The following is a 16,586-nucleotide window of genomic DNA, read 5'->3' as shown; positions in this document are numbered from 1 at the left end:
ATGTTTTAGGCTTTGACCTGCTTATAAAATAAGTATTAGGGCTCATCTGCCTTGCAGGATAAAATCACATCGATGTGCAAGTCCCCTCCCCTCCCCACAGTAGTTGGTGTTGATCTGGGCAAAAATAATGGTATTTTGTAGATATATGGCTATGTTCACAAGCAATAAAATGCTGTAATGTCATGAGTAACATTCTGCTTGTGTGAATGAAGGCATTGAAAGGCAGGAAACTTGTAATGTTAGCTTGAGCAAAGCAAGCTTTGCTTGTGCCATGAAGTTTTTAAAAGACTGCCTGTCCGGTCTCTTCCTGTGCACTTCTAGCCCTTTCTGCTGGCTTGAGCAACAAGCTTCTCTGTAAGAAATGGAAAGGGATCCAGACTGAATTGCCAAAGACGACTTACCTCAAAATATTACAAATTAGTGCCCTCTGCTGTTAAACAGATTTTTCTTTAAGGAGTAGAATAATGTTTGGTATTTTTCTTCTTCTTTTTTAAGTGGCAGAAAATACATTGTCCACGTTTATATCCTGCCTTTTCTCCAGTGAGCTCCAGGCAGCAAACGTGATTCTCTTTCCCTCCCCATTTTTTTAAAAAATACCTTTTTTATTTATTTTCATGGTACAGAAGATAAATTTTGAGAAAACGATTGTCACAACAGTAAACAACAAATAACTTGTCTTGATAAAATTACAGACTTTTGTCATGCCATCTGTTAAAAGTTTCATTTGAGATCATTTTCCCATGAGCGCTGGGTAGATTCCTGGTGCAGTCTGAACAAGGTAGGTTAAGCTCGCTGGCCCAAGCTCACCCAACACAGAGCTTCTTAGCTAGGTGCAGATTTGAACCTGGGTTTCATCTATCCTAAGGGATGCGGGTGGCACTGTGGGTTAAACCACAGAGCCTAGGACTTGCTGATCAGAAGGTCGGCGGTTCAAAAACCCGTAATGGGGTGAGCTCCCTTTGCTCAGTCCTTGCTCCTGCCAACCTAGCAGTTCAAAAGCAGGTCAAAGTGCAAGTAGATAAATAGGTACCACTCCAGCAGGAAGGTAAACGGCATTTCTGTGCCCTGCTCTGGTTTGCAAGAAGCAGCTTAGTCATGCTGGCCATGTGACCCGGAAGCTGTACGCCGGCTCCTTTGGCCAATAAAGCGAGATGAGCACTGTAACCCCAGAGTCGGTCACGACTGGACCTAATGGTCAGGGGTCCCTTTACCTTTACTTCATCTATCCTTATCTGACACTGTGATCACTACACCACACCGGACCTCACTGTGTTGTATATTAGAGAATTCAGTGGATTAAAGATCTGACCTACCGTCCAGTCTTTCTTTATTTTCTCATGAATGCTTATTTCTCCAATCCAGCTATCTTATGGACTCGTTTTGCTTTTCATTTTATTTTTTAAAAGTTATTTGCATAAAGGTACACATGTTTTGGTATTTTTGTTGCCTCTTCACCACCCTGTTCTCATTGTGTTCCTGACAGGGACACGAGTCACTGCAGGCCATGGGAAGCAGCGCTGACAGCTGTGACAGCGAGACAACAGTGACATCTTACAGTGAAGAACTCAAAACGCCAATAGATGAGCAGTCCTATTTTAATGAGCTTGATGAGGAGAAATTCCTCCGCACAGAAGTGGAGCAGCGGAAGAGGGAGGGGGTTTCTGGGAGCGACGCTGGAGAAGGTCGGAAAGTTCTAGAAGGCGAAACTGGGCAGGCTGAGACCGGAGGAGATACAGAGTTTGGCCACGGAGGATATATTAGAAAAGATGAAGGTGCTTTTGCACAGGAGGGAGAGTCTGAAGTGCTGGAGGAAGGCAGTGAAGAGAGCGACGCAGATAAAAGCAGCGAGTACGAATTTCCTCAGTATAAAACGCACCACATTCTTAAATCGATGTCCTCTATAGAAAGCAGCAGTTCATCTCCTTCGTCCACTGAGCGGGTTAGCATTGCTTTGCAAAGAGCCCAGAGGAGGATAAGCGGCTCATCTGATTCCAGAGCCGGTCGCTCGCTGCTCAAGTCGAAAGACTTTCTTTTCAAGCAAAGGCATCGGATCTCTGAGTTGGACTACCCATTGAGGCGCTCCCAGTCTCTCCCATCTGCACTACTGAACCCGGTGAAAGTCGTCTCCTCCGTGAATGTCCAGCTCACTCCAGGAAAACAGACATTTTGTAGCCCCCCGTCTTTTACTTACAAGTATGACACTCCTGAACAGGAGGGAAAGGAGGAGCACGCGGAAGAGAAGCCCCCTGAGGAGAGAGACCACAGTCCCCCCAGGTGCAAATCCACACTTTTCATTGCACCATCATCCCTTAGGAAAGAAGGTTCCCAGCCTGCGTTGAACAAGGCGGCGGACGAACCGTGTCGGAGCAGAATACAGAGCTGCCCTTTGCACCTCCCGGCTCATATGTCTCAGTCGTCGTGCTCGCTACATTCCCTTCAGTTTGACTATCCAGACAGGCCCTTATGCGCACATATGAGAACATTTAGTACGCACAGCATCCCAAGCACCCCTGGGTCGTCTTGCAGTGGTTTGCCTTCCCCGTTCAGCTGCCCTTACTCGCTGAGGCACGCTGGGCACCGGCGCCAAGCTCAGGCCATGCATTCGCCCTCCACGGTCGAAATGCAGCTGAGGAGAGTCTTGCACGACATCAGGAACTCTTTGCAAAACCTTTCGCAGGTAAACTAGCTCATGGCTGCAGTCTGTATACCCCCCCCCCCCGGTGTGTCTGTCTGGAGGATGCATATTTTGGTTGCTAAAAAGAAAGACAGCATGCACAACTGTTGTGCGGTGGTTTGTTTAAATTTAGGATTCCCCGTGGCACTTAGGGTTTCCACATGTAATTGATTTTGCTGGCAAAGGGGAAAAGCTTGTCAAAGACTGGTTTTGCGAACAGGGGGCCCTCTAGGTGTTATGGATTGCAGTTTCCATCATCCATGACCACTGGCTGTGCTGATAGAAGCTGTAGTCCACCACATCTAGAAGGCACCACATTGGATGCCGCTGCCCAAACATTCCATTGAGTCCCTGACTAAGTTGGGATTTGACTCCCCAGATCTAAATTTGATGCTCTTATCAACTGGGTCACGTTGCCTTTCAATACAGTCATGGCAAAGCTGACATACAAAAACTCAGTTCTGTGAAGCATGAATTAGATTTCTTCCTACTCGGGATCTTTTATATGCAAACGTTTTAAAGGCCTTGCTTTTTATTATTATTATTAAATTGAGGCTTGAGAAGATATTTCTGTTCTGTTAGTGCATCTGATGAAGTGTAAGCCATTGGTATTCTGTGCCCTGGGGAATGTTGGCATTGCTCAGGCCAGGAGCTTGACAGAGTCCCTTCAAGGGCAAGATAAGTAATGGGAGGTAAACTTTGCAGAAGGGCAAGTTTGCTCTCCACTAATTGTCTAATGCATGCCGTGTACAGCTGCTTGGAAATGTTGCATCACAATTCCCATTGTCCCTGATAATTGGCCATTATCGCTAGGGCTTATTGGGAGTTATAACAAAGGGATGTCTGGAGGGTCACAAGTTCTCCTCCTCTCATCTAGAGAGTCCTTGAGTAGGGTTGTGAATCTGAGCCGTCTCCCATTTCTCAGATGTCATTATATTGAGGGCCAGCCTGGTTTAGGGAAGTGTGAAATGAGTAGTATGCCTAAGAGCCAAGCCCCGTTCACACACACAAATTAGAATAAAACAACAATATTTGAATGCCATACGTATTTCTGCAGAGTCCTCATGAAGCCTGAGAGCTAGGCTAGGCGGCTTAAGTTTTGCAGCCATGTGTTTCATGTGCAAAACTGCTAATTTGAAAGCTCAAGACTATTTTAATGCTCTGCAATAAATTTTGATTAAGTAACTTCCTTTTCATAACCTCCTCCTAGAACGAATCCCAAGATTTTCCCCCACTTAGTACTTAACAGCCCTGTCATGTTCTAAAATGCTTGCCAGATGCAATAAACTCCGTTCTGGAGCTGGGGAAAGTTCACCTTTTTTTGAAGAGGCTTTCACAATCGGAAGCCTCATTTTATCATATGAAAGTTTGGAATGAACATAGTTGCTTCTCCAGTCAGGAGTTTCCCAGGGATCTGACACAGCTTTACTCATTCCATTTTGTAAAATGCATTCTTTTCCATGGTGTCCATAGTTAATAAAACTCCTAGACCTACACTGGACTTGCTACATTTCCCCATCCTTTAGGAGTTTGGCGGTATTGCCTCTGTGTGTTTCTGTTTTGACATATTTGGGTTTGTGTAGATAATGCTATCTGAAGCCTTGCTACTTGCACACTAACTTCTTAGATACTTTTAAGTCTGAGGAAAAGCTCCTTTGTCTGTCATGGCAGCACGTATCATTATCATCTTAGCACAGTTTTGATTTGGTACTTGTATCTTAACCAGAATATTATGAACCAGTTTGCGCAGGGGTTACAGCGTTGGACTTAGACTGCATTGACCTGTGTTTCAAATCCCTGATTAATTGTGAAGTTCACTAAATGGCCTTGAAGAAGGCATTTGGTCTCAGTCTATTTCACAGAGTAGACAGTCTCCTATGGGCTCCTCTTAGTCCTTTGGGGGAAGGACAAATATCGCAGGTGGGAAGTTTTGCTTTGCACAAATTGGCTTCTTACCCAGAAATTTCACTGCCAAATTGGATTTTTGAATCTAAATCCATTCCTCTTCTTAGTTGGAATTTGCTCTTCATACAGGTGCACAGAGCTAATTCAGATGGCACACATGATACCGCCATCTGTAGGACTATACCACCTTGCAAGACTTCTGGGGGCCTTGGTGGTTTGAATACACGCACCCAGCAGAATTGAAGAGGTGCAACAAATCTGACCAGTCTCAGATTTTAGATATTGTTTGGGGCTTCAGTGTTTCCATATCTGAGGGGTGGCAGGGGTATCACTGCCATAAACACTGGCTGAAACACAGGTGGGCTGTCATTTAGGTGTGAGGGGGCTGGGCCCAGAGTTGAGGATGAGAGCCAAAGTTTGGCCTTGCTTGAAGTGCCAGCCCATTTACTCACAAAGTTGTTATAGAAAAATAAACCTGGCAAATGCAAACGACCTACAGTATTTTTCCTTGTATAAGATGCCCCAATGTATAAGAAAACCTCAAAATTAAGAGATCAATATTTTAAACACAAAACAGAACATCTTTGATATTTTCTTAAATATTCAAAGTACTGATATATTTAGTACCATATATTTAAACATCAGCGGTCAGGGAAGTTGGCCAAAGTTGCTGAGCTTTTGTGGAAGTCCCCCAGAGTTAGGGTTGCCATATTTCAAGAGGTAAAAATCAAAATTTGTTGGACTTTTTTGGTGCAATAGCATGAAAAGTTCGTTGTGTTCATGACTGTTGTATTGACATGTTATTGCTTATTGGTCTTATGTACCAAGTTGTTAAAATGTATGTTTGTTTTGACCTCTTCTCTTCCCTTTCTAGAATGCTATGATGAGAAGTCCTGACCTCACTACAGCCCCTTACAGTACTCAGAGATCTTCTATTCTACCTCTCTATGAAGTAAATGGCATTTCTCTCTCTCTTCATCCATGTTCTGTGTTTGAGATAAACTTGCGCCTATATATATGTATAAAATGAGAATGTCCTTTCATCTGGGTTCTCCCCTCCCATCTTTAGAAGATGGGGACGAAGAAAGAGATGGAGCAGTTCTCTACTCCATGTATCCAGCCCTCTCCCTCCCTCCCTCTGGGTGGTTTTCAAGGGCAAAGGACAGGGGGGTCATGGGAATGCCACAGGTGTGGTGCTGAAATGGCTGACTCCACCAATAGGCTGTAAGTTGCTGATCCCCAAGCCCAGAGCCCAGATTGTCTCTATGAAGACAATCCATTGGCAGACTGGGCTCATGGAATTCATGGGAGACAAGGCTGATAACTACCAGCCATAGTGGCTCTTTATTCCCTCCAGTGTCAAGAGGGCGGAATGCCTCTGAATACTAGTTTCTGGGAATTGCAAGTGAGAAGAGAGCTCATGTCCTGTTTGTGGACTTCTCTTATTGCATATTTTAATTTTTGAGGTTGTTTTAGTGCCCCGGCAGAATGGTTTTTGTCTCTTTTAGTTATGCATTGGTTTTTATAGTTGGGGAACTGTAGCTGTAAACTGCATAGGAGGCATTTTGACATAAGCAGTATACAAGTGAATCATCACTATTGTCGCCATCTGCTTGGCTACTGTGAAGACAGGGTGCTGTCCTGGAGGGGCCTTTAGTCTGATTTGGCAGAGCTCTTGTTATGTATTTACACAGAGTTCTGAACATAAATACTTCTCTGTATCTGTCTAGAATACATTCCAAGATCTTCAAGCCGTGAGAAGGAACCTAAACCTGTTTAGAACGCAAATGATGGATTTGGAATTGTCCATGTTGCGCCAGCAAACCACTGTTTATCAGCACATGACAGAGGAAGAGAGGTGAGTGGGGTAGGGGGGTGCTCTCACCTAAGCAACTTGTTTACTATATCTGTGCTCACATGCAGGTTCCTTTTATATTTCTACTAAAACCTTTCGCATCTGTTCTCTTTCTTTCTCAAAAGCACTGTTTTTCTTCTAGGTGTGCAGCCTTCAGTTAATCCTAAAGCACGCTCCTTCTCCTTCCTCTTCTGCACATTTAGAACTGGCCTTTTGCATTCTGACTCTGCCACTTTGCTTCTGATCATCCCTCACAGTTAGATTGCTGCAACTTTCTCCATGGCGGTCTTTCTGTTCTGCCACCTCTTCTCCACTCTCTTCAGAGTGCTTCTGTCAAGACCAACCTTTCATCCCTTTTGCTCTGATCTCTGCCCTCTTGGTAAGATCCTTTTTGACGTTTGGGTTTCGTTTCATTTGGGCATTAACTTCAAGGGTCCTATTCCTTAGGACATTTAGATGTTTTGAAAGGGATGGCTTTTCATTTTATTTATTCCCCAAGGAGTTCAAGGTGGCATGCTTCTCAACCCTTCAATGTTTTTCCTCTCAGCAACCCTGTGAAGCAGTAGGTTAAGACTGCAAGACTGTGGCTGGCCCAAGATCACCCAGTGAACTTAATAACTGAGTGGGGATTTAGACCTTGGTTTCTCAGGTCCTAGTCCAACACTATGGGGTGCAGGTGCTGCTGTGGTCTAAACCTCTGAGCCTCTTGGGCTTGGTGATTGGAAGGTCAGTGATTTGAATCCCTGTGACAGGGTGAGCTCCCGTTGCTCTTTCCCAGCTTTTGCCAACCTAGCAGTTCGAAAGCACGCCAGTGCAAGTAGATAAATAGGTACCGCTGTGGCGGGAAGGTAAATGGTGTTTCCATGCACTCTGGATTCCGTCACGGTGTTCCGTTGCGCCGGAAGCGGTTTAGTCATGCTGGTCACATGACCCAGAAAGCTGTGTGTGGACAAACGCTGGATCCCTTGGCCTGAAAGTGAGATGAGTGCTTCACCCCATAGCCACCTTTGACTGGACTTACCCGTCCGGGGGTCCTTTCCCTTTTATTTTTACCTTAGTCCAACACTCAAACCACTTCACCACACTGGGGTGGTCTCAGGATTTCCCTCCGGATCATACCAGTCACTCTTATAGCCACCTTGTGGTGAGGTTCCGTAGAACTATTTGTTTCTGAAGATACTCATTTTATTACACACACACACACACACACACACACACCTGCCATCCTCCTAAAGAGATAAATGTGCCCTGAGTTTCTTCTCCCCACCCCATCTTAGTCTTTCAATATGCTTGTGGTAAAGGTTTGCTTGAGAAATAGTGACTGAGCTCAAGGTCAGTCATAAGTGAGTGTAGATTTGAGCGTGTGTCTTCCCAGGCCTAGCCTCAGGCTATGCTCATGAGGTTCTTGTCTGATGTCTGCTACATGCATGGTAGCCCTTCAAGCCAGCCTAGTTCCATTGAAATCCCATTTCGTTTTCACTGTAGATTCTGTAAGGAAAGAAAAGGGTTGCTTCACTCTCCCACCCATGTATTACGGCATCTGCATGACCAGCTCTCTCCCTTGCTTATATAATACGCTGCTCCCAATAAATACCTGGACCACATCCAAACCTATATATAGCATTTAATTTACAGATTTGCTAAATACATACTAGTTAAGCTCTGGAAGTCTTGTTCCCCGCCCTAAGGGATTAGTTGTTTTTTTTACTAATTTCATCTCCAGTGGATTTTCCTCATTAGTTTGCAAAACCAAAAGTAAAGCCCCATGCACTCCTGTGGAATGCACACATTCCTTCTTTCCTCTGTTCCCTTTTCTTGGTTGCTATATATTTTCATGTGAAAGTGCATATATCTGCATAACACTGGACTGATATGTTATCATTCCCTCCACTGCTTTGGATGATATGCCTATTTGTGCTCTGCCAACAGGATTGTACATTCCCCTTTCCATTTTGTTTGCTTCTGATTTAGATACGAAGCTGATCAGCTCCAGACCCTGAGGAAATCTGTCCGCATGGAGCTTCAGGAATTAGAAATGCAGTTAGAGGAGCGCCTTCTTACTCTCGAAGAGCAGCTTAGGAATATTAACCTGTCTTCACCTTACAGGCAACAAACACCCATGGTATGTCTTTTGTCACAGTCCATCTGTGCAGATATATCTGTGCAAGGGATGTAGAAGCACCGGGTAGATATGGGGCGAGTTATTCCCCTAATACCCAGAACTTTGTTATGCTACCAAGCATTAGAACAGACACATTAAGCATTTTTGTTTTGGGGCAGAGTATTTTTCCCCCCATGTGGATCCATGTTCCAGAGGCTAATGGAATTCAATATTAGACATGCTAAGCAAATTTTCAAGTCAGTGGCAAGAGGGAAGCCCAGATTGAAGGCCTGTAGCCCACAGCCTCAGAATGGTGAGGACATGCACATTCAGCAGAATGGTTGAGTTTGTCCTGTGGGTATTTGTACTCCTTTATTGTTAAAAAACTAAGAGACAGGCAACTGGGCTTGGATTTGTAGGCCAAGAAGAAGTTGGGGGTTGCGTTGCTCTGTCAATACCAACAGGCATAAAACATGGCCTGTGTTCTCCCCTAGGCTCACAACTTGCTCTGGAAGCATTTCCCCATGTAATTTAGGGTGGTGTAGCCCAGATGTCACTAATGATCCAGTTCAACAATCCACTAATGATCCAGATCAACCTTCCAGCCCCTTGATCTCTCTGGCATTCTTCATATGAACAAACCTGAAATAGAAAATGATAGAGGCTTATATTGACAGTGGCCCAATCCTGGCTTAATAAACTAGGGTATTTCTGAGCTGTTACATCTCCCTCACTCCTCCCTTCATGTCAGCAAGGAAACAAACCAGGAAGCTACAGCTGACTGCAGCTTTCTGTTACATGTGAATGGAGAACTGGGGTTCATGGCCACCCCAAACGACAAACAATGGTTTCTTGTGTCCACTCATGTGAAGGGGAAACAAAGGGGCTCCATGTGTGTCAAGAATTTAATCATATGAACGGAGCTATTACATTTGAATGAGGGGTCAGAAGAAACTAAACTAAAGAGCATGTAGCATATCCAAGCTCTGTCCTTTCCCCCCATCAGAGGGGGGAAGTTCTAGACAGAATAGCACAGTTGACTACAGGTTACCCAATAACTAAATGGTGACCTCTGCAGATTCAGGTTGCTTTTCTTTGGATATTCCAAAGGTTTAGAAGACCCAGGGATGGGTCTGAGGAGGAAAAGGAAACATGGTGTGTGTTTTTTTGAGGGGGGGGGACTAAGACCCAACTAAGTTGTGCCAAATAGATCCACTGAAATTGATGAACTTAAGCTACTTCAGTCCACTGATTTCATTTGGTCTTCTCTGAGTCCTGACTAACAGTGTCCATATCCTCTAAACTCTTACAGCTCTTTAAATATTTTTCTTCCTTACTATGTCCTGGAATCATAAATGCAGAGGTAGCATAAAAGGCTCTCTGGGTCCTTGTTTTCTCAGAAAGTTGGCGGTGTGGCACAGGCCACGAAGCAATTTTGAGAGCTTCCAAAAACATCAACAACCCCTAATTTCTGTGGTGTTTTTTTCTTCCAGGGCATGTATGGGAGCAGAAGCACTGATAACTTGTCATGCCCTTCTTCACTGAATGTGATGGAGCCGGTAAGTAACCAAGACAAAGGCTGGAAGTGAAGGCAGTGGTATTTTCCAGTCACATTGAGATGTTTCATTGGCAGTGATACATGAATGGAATGGAATGGATTGGAATGGAATGGAATAAATGTATGTACAGAACATGTGAGATACTGGGGATGCTGTCAAATTCATGCTAGGCCTTTGGCTATTCTGAGACGCAGTGTGTTCCAGTAGGGTTGAAGGCATGGTTTGTAGCCCAAGGATGAGGCGTAATTTTTGTGCTCCTGTTCCAGCATACATTTGGGGTTTTGCCTGTCTCACAAGACAGTGAGTAAAGCAGTTGTCTTGTCTTCCTCCCCCACCTCCCGTAATTCCATAGGTCTCTGAACTCATTCGAGAGCAGTCATTTCTGAAGTCTGAGCTGAGGTTGGGTCTGGGAGAACTTGGAATGGAGATTCCGCCGGCCGACGGCTCAGAATGTGCTTTTGATCACGGACATTCTGACTCCTCTTCAGTGTGTTCCAGCCAAGCCAGCAGAAAAGACAGTGCACACTCATCTGAGATGATGGGGAAGGCCAAGCCCCAAAGCAAAAAAATCTACCGAGCGTGTGTGGCCTTGATGCCCTCTCCACCGGCAAGAGTAGGAACAGGGCAGCCTCCTGAAAGCTCTGAGGGACACACAACGTCCAGATCGGAGGTGGAGCAGAAACTTGAAAAGATCCCTCTTGTGCCTGCTGTTGAAGAAATTCACAGAAGTGTGGAGAACGATGAACTGCAGCAAGTCATACGAGAGGTGAGCAGCAGGCTGGCTAGCATTTGGAGCGTTTTATCTCAATGTTTTCTTCTTAATGTCGTTAAGAAGATTCGATTGACCTCACCGAACTCCAATCCCCAGGATAGTTTAATGATCAATCCCTCTTCCCAGGAAATGAGGAATTGTAACTCTCTGAGGGTAATAGGGATCTCCTAACAACTCTTGGCAACCTTAACAAACTATAGTTTCCAAGATTCTTTGAGGGAAGCCATCAGGTTGCTGTTTGCAGCAGTTGGAAAGCTTTCTTTCTTCTTTTGGCCCAGCCTTAGTTCAGATCTTTCCCAACAGTATCAAGAGATGTCAGGGGTTGAACTGAGACGTCCTGCATACAGAGGATGTGATCTTTTCCCGAGAGTCTCATACTCAGTGCCGGGCTTTGGAGAAAGTCTGGTGCTGTTATGGTCTAAGGACTAATGCCATAAAAGTTATTCAATTCTTCTCATGTTTCCTCAGAAGTAAGTCCCATTGTGTCGCTAGTCCCTTAAACACAGAAGTTTGCCAAATCACACATTGCGTGTATGTTACAGAGTGGGTTTGTTTAATGCTGGCACCCACTTTGTTTAATATATCTCTTTGCATCTCATAAATACCGAAAGTCTCTGCCTTGCATTGTTTGCTTCCCAAAGCAGAATGAATCCATTACAGGGAAATTCATTAATATGCATTCTTGATATTTCTTCACAAATGTTAAACTCATGGCATTCTGAACAATTCCTCTCCCTGTGTATACATGAATTATCTTGGCTTGTAGGAGAAAACAGCATAAACAGTATTCAGTGTTCCAGAGCATGCCAGAATAGACTGTAATGTGTGTGAGCTTTTGACCTGTATCTTTTTACTGGAATGAAATGGAACCCGCTATCCTTTTCTCCATACTCCCACAGAAGAAAACTACAAAAATGCCAAGATACTTAACTTTGTTCTCTCTTGCTTCGAAGAAAATGCAGATTGCTTTCTTATTTTTGGAATATAAAAAATGCAAAATATAAAATAAAAGAAGAATGGAGCTAGTGTTCTCTACTTAATAGAAATCGGGTTATTTGGGGAATAGTATCTTGAATCAAATTGTTTCAGGAATACTTGATTTGAACAGTCTGCTTCTCGATACTCTCCATTTTACCTTTTCAAGACACCGGTGCACTTTTGCAAAGTCACACTGGTGCCTTTCAAGGCACTAGTTTCAAGGCACCTTTGGGTGATAGCCAACATGAATCATTCTCAGCATAGATCCATTGAAATCATTGGACATCACCCTCTATTTTGAAGAAGCTTCTCTAGAAAGAGTGGCAGGTCTTACACTTAGCTGTAAAACTTTTTTAAAAATCAGACTGATTGCAGGTTCATTGGTATTCTTCCTTGTGTGCCACTTTCTAGATGCAAAGTTGGATTCTTTGCACACATCCCTTACTGCAGCGAGGAAACTTGGACACAGAGACAGCATCCTGCCCAAGGTCACACAGGAAGCCTGGCTGTAGCAAAGCCAGGAATAGAACACAAGTTGCCTGTTCCTTTCCACACAGATGGATCCTTTCTCTTGCTTGCTCATCCATTAGCTCCGCTAGTTTGGGAAGCCTTTGTGACTTCATTTCGGAATGCACCCAATTTATTTATAGCCTTTGTATTCTTGGGTGAATAGCATTCGTCCCTTAAGTGGCAATCCTGCCAGCACTGGAACGCAGAACCCTTGGTTCTCAGCACAGCGCTGCTGCTTGTGGTCAACCACCAGGGCTGCAGTTTGGAGCAATTTCCTGGGCATTAAATAACCACTAGACTGGCTCATTCTCCAACCACACCCCTCCTGCCCCTTGCTGCCCATTGGATTCTCATAGACAGGAAGAATGATAAAAGGCTTTCTGTTTTTGGACAACAATGGTCATCCTGGCTTAGGTATCTGCCAATTTATTCCTCATCTTTGGCTCCTAGGTTATTCTGCACCATGAATTCATGGGTCTGTTTCTCAGTATTGACCCCCCTCCTTCAGTGTTGACCTCCAACAATATTCTTGTAGGATTAGAAGCACAGTACAGAACTTAGGACACATCCACTCCATACATTTAATAAAGCACATGGCTTCCCCACTAATAAACCTGGAAACTGTAGTTTACCCCCTCACAGAACTACAGTTCCCAGCACCCTTAAACTACAGTTCCCAGGATAAGTTGGGGGAAAGCCGTATGCTTCAAATGGATGGTGTTGCAGATATGACCCTGGAAAACTGCCTACTGCCACATTCCCCCAATTCCACAAGGAAAGATTGAATGGGATTGGCCCAACCTATGCAGTTGTGCCTAGCCTTCAGTGAGCTACAAATATAGGGGAAGGATGGTAAATGTAGACAAACCTGAAATGTCTTCTTTTCAGATCAAAGAATCTATCGTTGGTGAAATCAGACGGGAAATTGTAAGTGGACTGTTAGCAGCTGTCTCTTCCCCTAGCAGATCTGCTAACGCTAAGCAAGAAACGCAACCGTGAATCGGTACTACAGGTAAATATTTCAGTGTTGCTGCATGCCAGTAAGTGCTAGCAGGAGGGTGGGGAAAGACCATGCAGATTACATCAGAAAAGAATGTAGGGGCTGAATATTACAGAATTGCACTACTGCTTCCACTTGGCCACCAGTGGGTGGATTCCAAACCATTAGCCCGGGGTGTTGAAATGCATGTGTTATATATAATATATATACTTTTTCCTAAATTTTCTGTTTTACAATTTCAAATACTCATTTTACATCCTTAAAATATCCTCCTTCTCTTTCCATAGTTCATTTTACGTATCATACATCTCTGCATATTTTACAAAAACTATACCATTTGGTATTCCATTATTGCACCCACCAAAACTTATTTACACTGTTGAATTTATCTTAATGCTGCCAGCGTTTTCAGCTATACACAATTATTTCCCGTATATTCAATAGATGTTTTCCAATCTTCTTTAAACGTACAGTGGTGCCTCGCAAGACGAAAAGAATCCTTTCTGTGATTCTCTTCGTCTAGCGGTTTTTTCGTCTTGCGAAGCAAGCCCATTGACGGATTAGCGGATTAGCGCTTTTAGCGGCTTTTAGCGGCTTATCGGCTTATCAGATCAGCTGATAAGCGGCTTAGCAGCTTAGAAAAAGGGGGGAGGGAAAAAACCCGCAGGAACTCGCAAGACATTGTCGTCTTGCGAAGCAAGCCCATAGGAAATTCGTTTTGCGAAGCACCTCCAAAACGGAAAACTCTTTCGTCTAGCGAGTTTTCCGTCTTGCGAGGCATTCGTCTTGCAGGGCACCACTGTATGTTCTTCTTGTTCTCTTATTCTATGGGTTGAGTCTGCAAGTTGTGAGTCCCGGGTGTTGAGATGCATGTCGCTGCTTTCACCGAATAAATATATTTGTTTTTGATTTGAAATGACAATCATGCAATAACTCTCTCTCTCCCCCCCCCCCAACGACAGGTTGGCATGTGGTCCAGGGACACTGTGGAATTCTCCTTTTGGAAGGCTAGATGGGCGTGGCTGCCTGCACTCAGGAGGACAGAAGTGAAGGCTACTGTATACAGTTTGTAGTTTTGTGCTGCTTAATGTTCCACTTCAGCTCCCTCTGCTCCGATTGGGACACTCTACATCTTACTACTGCCCATGAACCACCTTTCAAGCCTTAATATTTATTTGTACATTCCTACGGTTCATTTGTGCATAGTGTCTTGCTATTATTATTATTATTATTATAATTATTTCTGTGTAGAGGTGTTCCTCGTAAAACTTGAAGACTTCCTTGATCTACCCCAGTTATAAATAGCCTAGGACTGTCATTGTTATTTTATATATCTATGTAAAAACCCACTGACCTCTGTGAGGTATTTAACTGTGCAATAACTTATTCCCTCTGAGAGCTTGAAACAACTATCCTGTTTTCACTGCTGTTACCAAGTGCCACTTCAAAAGAGGAGAGTAACCTGTTGTGTTGTTGTTGTTTTAAAATGCTGTAACTCTTGGGAGAAGCTGTTGTTTGCAAAGAGTTTAGAGAGCTAAATGAACTTACGTAAAACTACTAAGAACGCTTACACCGAGAGCCTTATCTCTGAGCAGTAGACACCTTTTAAAAAATAAATAAAATTTTCTGCTTCTTTAATCTTTCTCCTTGGGGATGTGCTTTGTATTGTTTTAAAAATCCTTAATATATATTGATGACTTCTCAACGGTATCAGGAGGCAGCCTTTTTCTCCTTTTCATAAAACAAGTCTATAAAACACTAGAGGGTTTTTCTAAGTGGATAATGCTGTTGTTGTGGGGGAATCGGAATGAATTGTCCCCCTTTTTCTGAAGTTTTACTATGGCCCAGGGAAAATGGCATGTATCAGAACAGATGAAATTGTATGTTGGCAGGGTTTTCGGTTTCTTTTACATGTTTTTTTGTCAATGGGATGCTAGACAGTCAAGGTTTAATAATGTCTGGATTATTGCCACTGGGATTCCTTATGTTTCTGTGGTTTTGTTTTTTGTTTTTAAAATATGTTTTCAACTAATAAAATCAAGATTGTGTTGAATACATAATCAAAACTAGTAAAACTATAACTATCTTTTATGAGAAAAGTCTGTCAAAGTGCATTTGGAATGGACATAAGGGCTTTCATATTAAAAGGGGCTGTTATGCCAATAAAATATTTATTTTGCCTACAAGTGTTTTGAACTCGTTATTTTCATTGGTTTTCAGACACTGGAGTCTTCTGCCTGGGCTGGGAGAGTTATGTGAATAGATCCTTACATAGGCATTTGAGAGAAGAATTCAGCTTGCATATTAATCCTGGTTTATACATGCAGCAAAATGAGATATTAGAACCCTGAGCTGGTATAATGGACTGAACCACCTCAGGTGATAGGTGGGGGGGTGTATCATGTATGAATGTTCCTTTACATTACAAGAGACACAGAAGCCGTGTCCCAGTCATTGTATCATTCAGGTTGTGCATCAGAAGTTGATCTGGAGCTCTTGTGCAACAAATCTGTTACCCCCTCCTGCTGACCCCTGCAAAAAAGTGACTTTTTGCTATAATGCTGCCCATCTAGCCTGGTGGCCTCAGCCACTCCGGATGGCTCCCAACAAAAAATGGGGGGGGGGCACAATATCACACACTAAAAACTTCCCTGAACAAGACTGCCTTCACATATCTTTTAAAAATCACATAGCTGTTTGACATCTGCTGGGAGGGTATTCCACAGGGTAGGCGCCACTACCAAAAAGGCCCTTTGCCTGGTTTCCTGTAAGTTCACCTCTCACAATGAGGGAACCACCAGAAGGCCCTCAGAGCTGGATCTCAGTGTCTGGGCTGAACGATGGGGGTGGAGACACTCCTTCAGACCAGAGATTATGTTCAGTAATCATCTGTGGGGCCAAATGTTCCCCATACCTGATGTAAAGAAAAGGCTGGATTCAAGGAATTTACTGCTGAAGGGAGCTATTGGGCTTCTGTCTTGCTTAAGAGCTTCCTGTAGATATCTAGTTAGGTTGTGTGAGAACACGTCTAGGTTAGATGGACCTTTGATCTGATCCAGCAAAGCTATTCTTCTGTTCTTATTTACCTATAGATTAATGTTCAGTGTCAATGGAACAGACTCTTCCTGGTTTCTTGCTACCATTTCAAAAGCTACATAAAAGGTAAAGGTAAAGGACCCTTTTACGGTTACATCCAGTCAAAGGCAACTATGGGGTTGCAATGTTCATCTCG

The 16,586-nt window shown here is 43.6% G+C and overlaps 1 protein-coding gene across 5 annotated transcripts in view; it reads left to right on the top strand.

The window, feature by feature from the left end:
• ITPRID2 (ITPR interacting domain containing 2) overlaps positions 1-15,540 on the top strand; it is a 67,621-nt gene extending 52,081 nt beyond the window's left edge. For all 5 annotated transcript variants that reach the window (XM_082200753.1, XM_082200752.1, XM_082200754.1 and 2 more), the window contains 8 exons: positions 1,484-2,677; positions 5,454-5,531; positions 6,310-6,437; positions 8,406-8,556; positions 10,029-10,094; positions 10,447-10,860; positions 13,243-13,366; positions 14,317-15,540. In XM_082200753.1, the coding sequence (XP_082056879.1) occupies positions 1,484-2,677; positions 5,454-5,531; positions 6,310-6,437; positions 8,406-8,556; positions 10,029-10,094; positions 10,447-10,860; positions 13,243-13,353 (2,142 nt within the window). In that variant the 3' untranslated portion in view covers positions 13,354-13,366; positions 14,317-15,540. The remainder of the gene's footprint in view (positions 1-1,483; positions 2,678-5,453; positions 5,532-6,309; positions 6,438-8,405; positions 8,557-10,028; positions 10,095-10,446; positions 10,861-13,242; positions 13,367-14,316) is intronic.
• Positions 15,541-16,586: the final 1,046 nt, after the last annotated feature.

This window comes from Podarcis vaucheri, assembly GCF_965113315.1.
Source record: "Podarcis vaucheri genome assembly, chromosome: 1".
NCBI classification, from domain to species: Eukaryota; Metazoa; Chordata; class Lepidosauria; order Squamata; family Lacertidae; genus Podarcis; species Podarcis vaucheri.
Note: the sequence above shows the minus strand (reverse complement) of the source record. Positions and strands in the feature narration are given on the sequence as shown.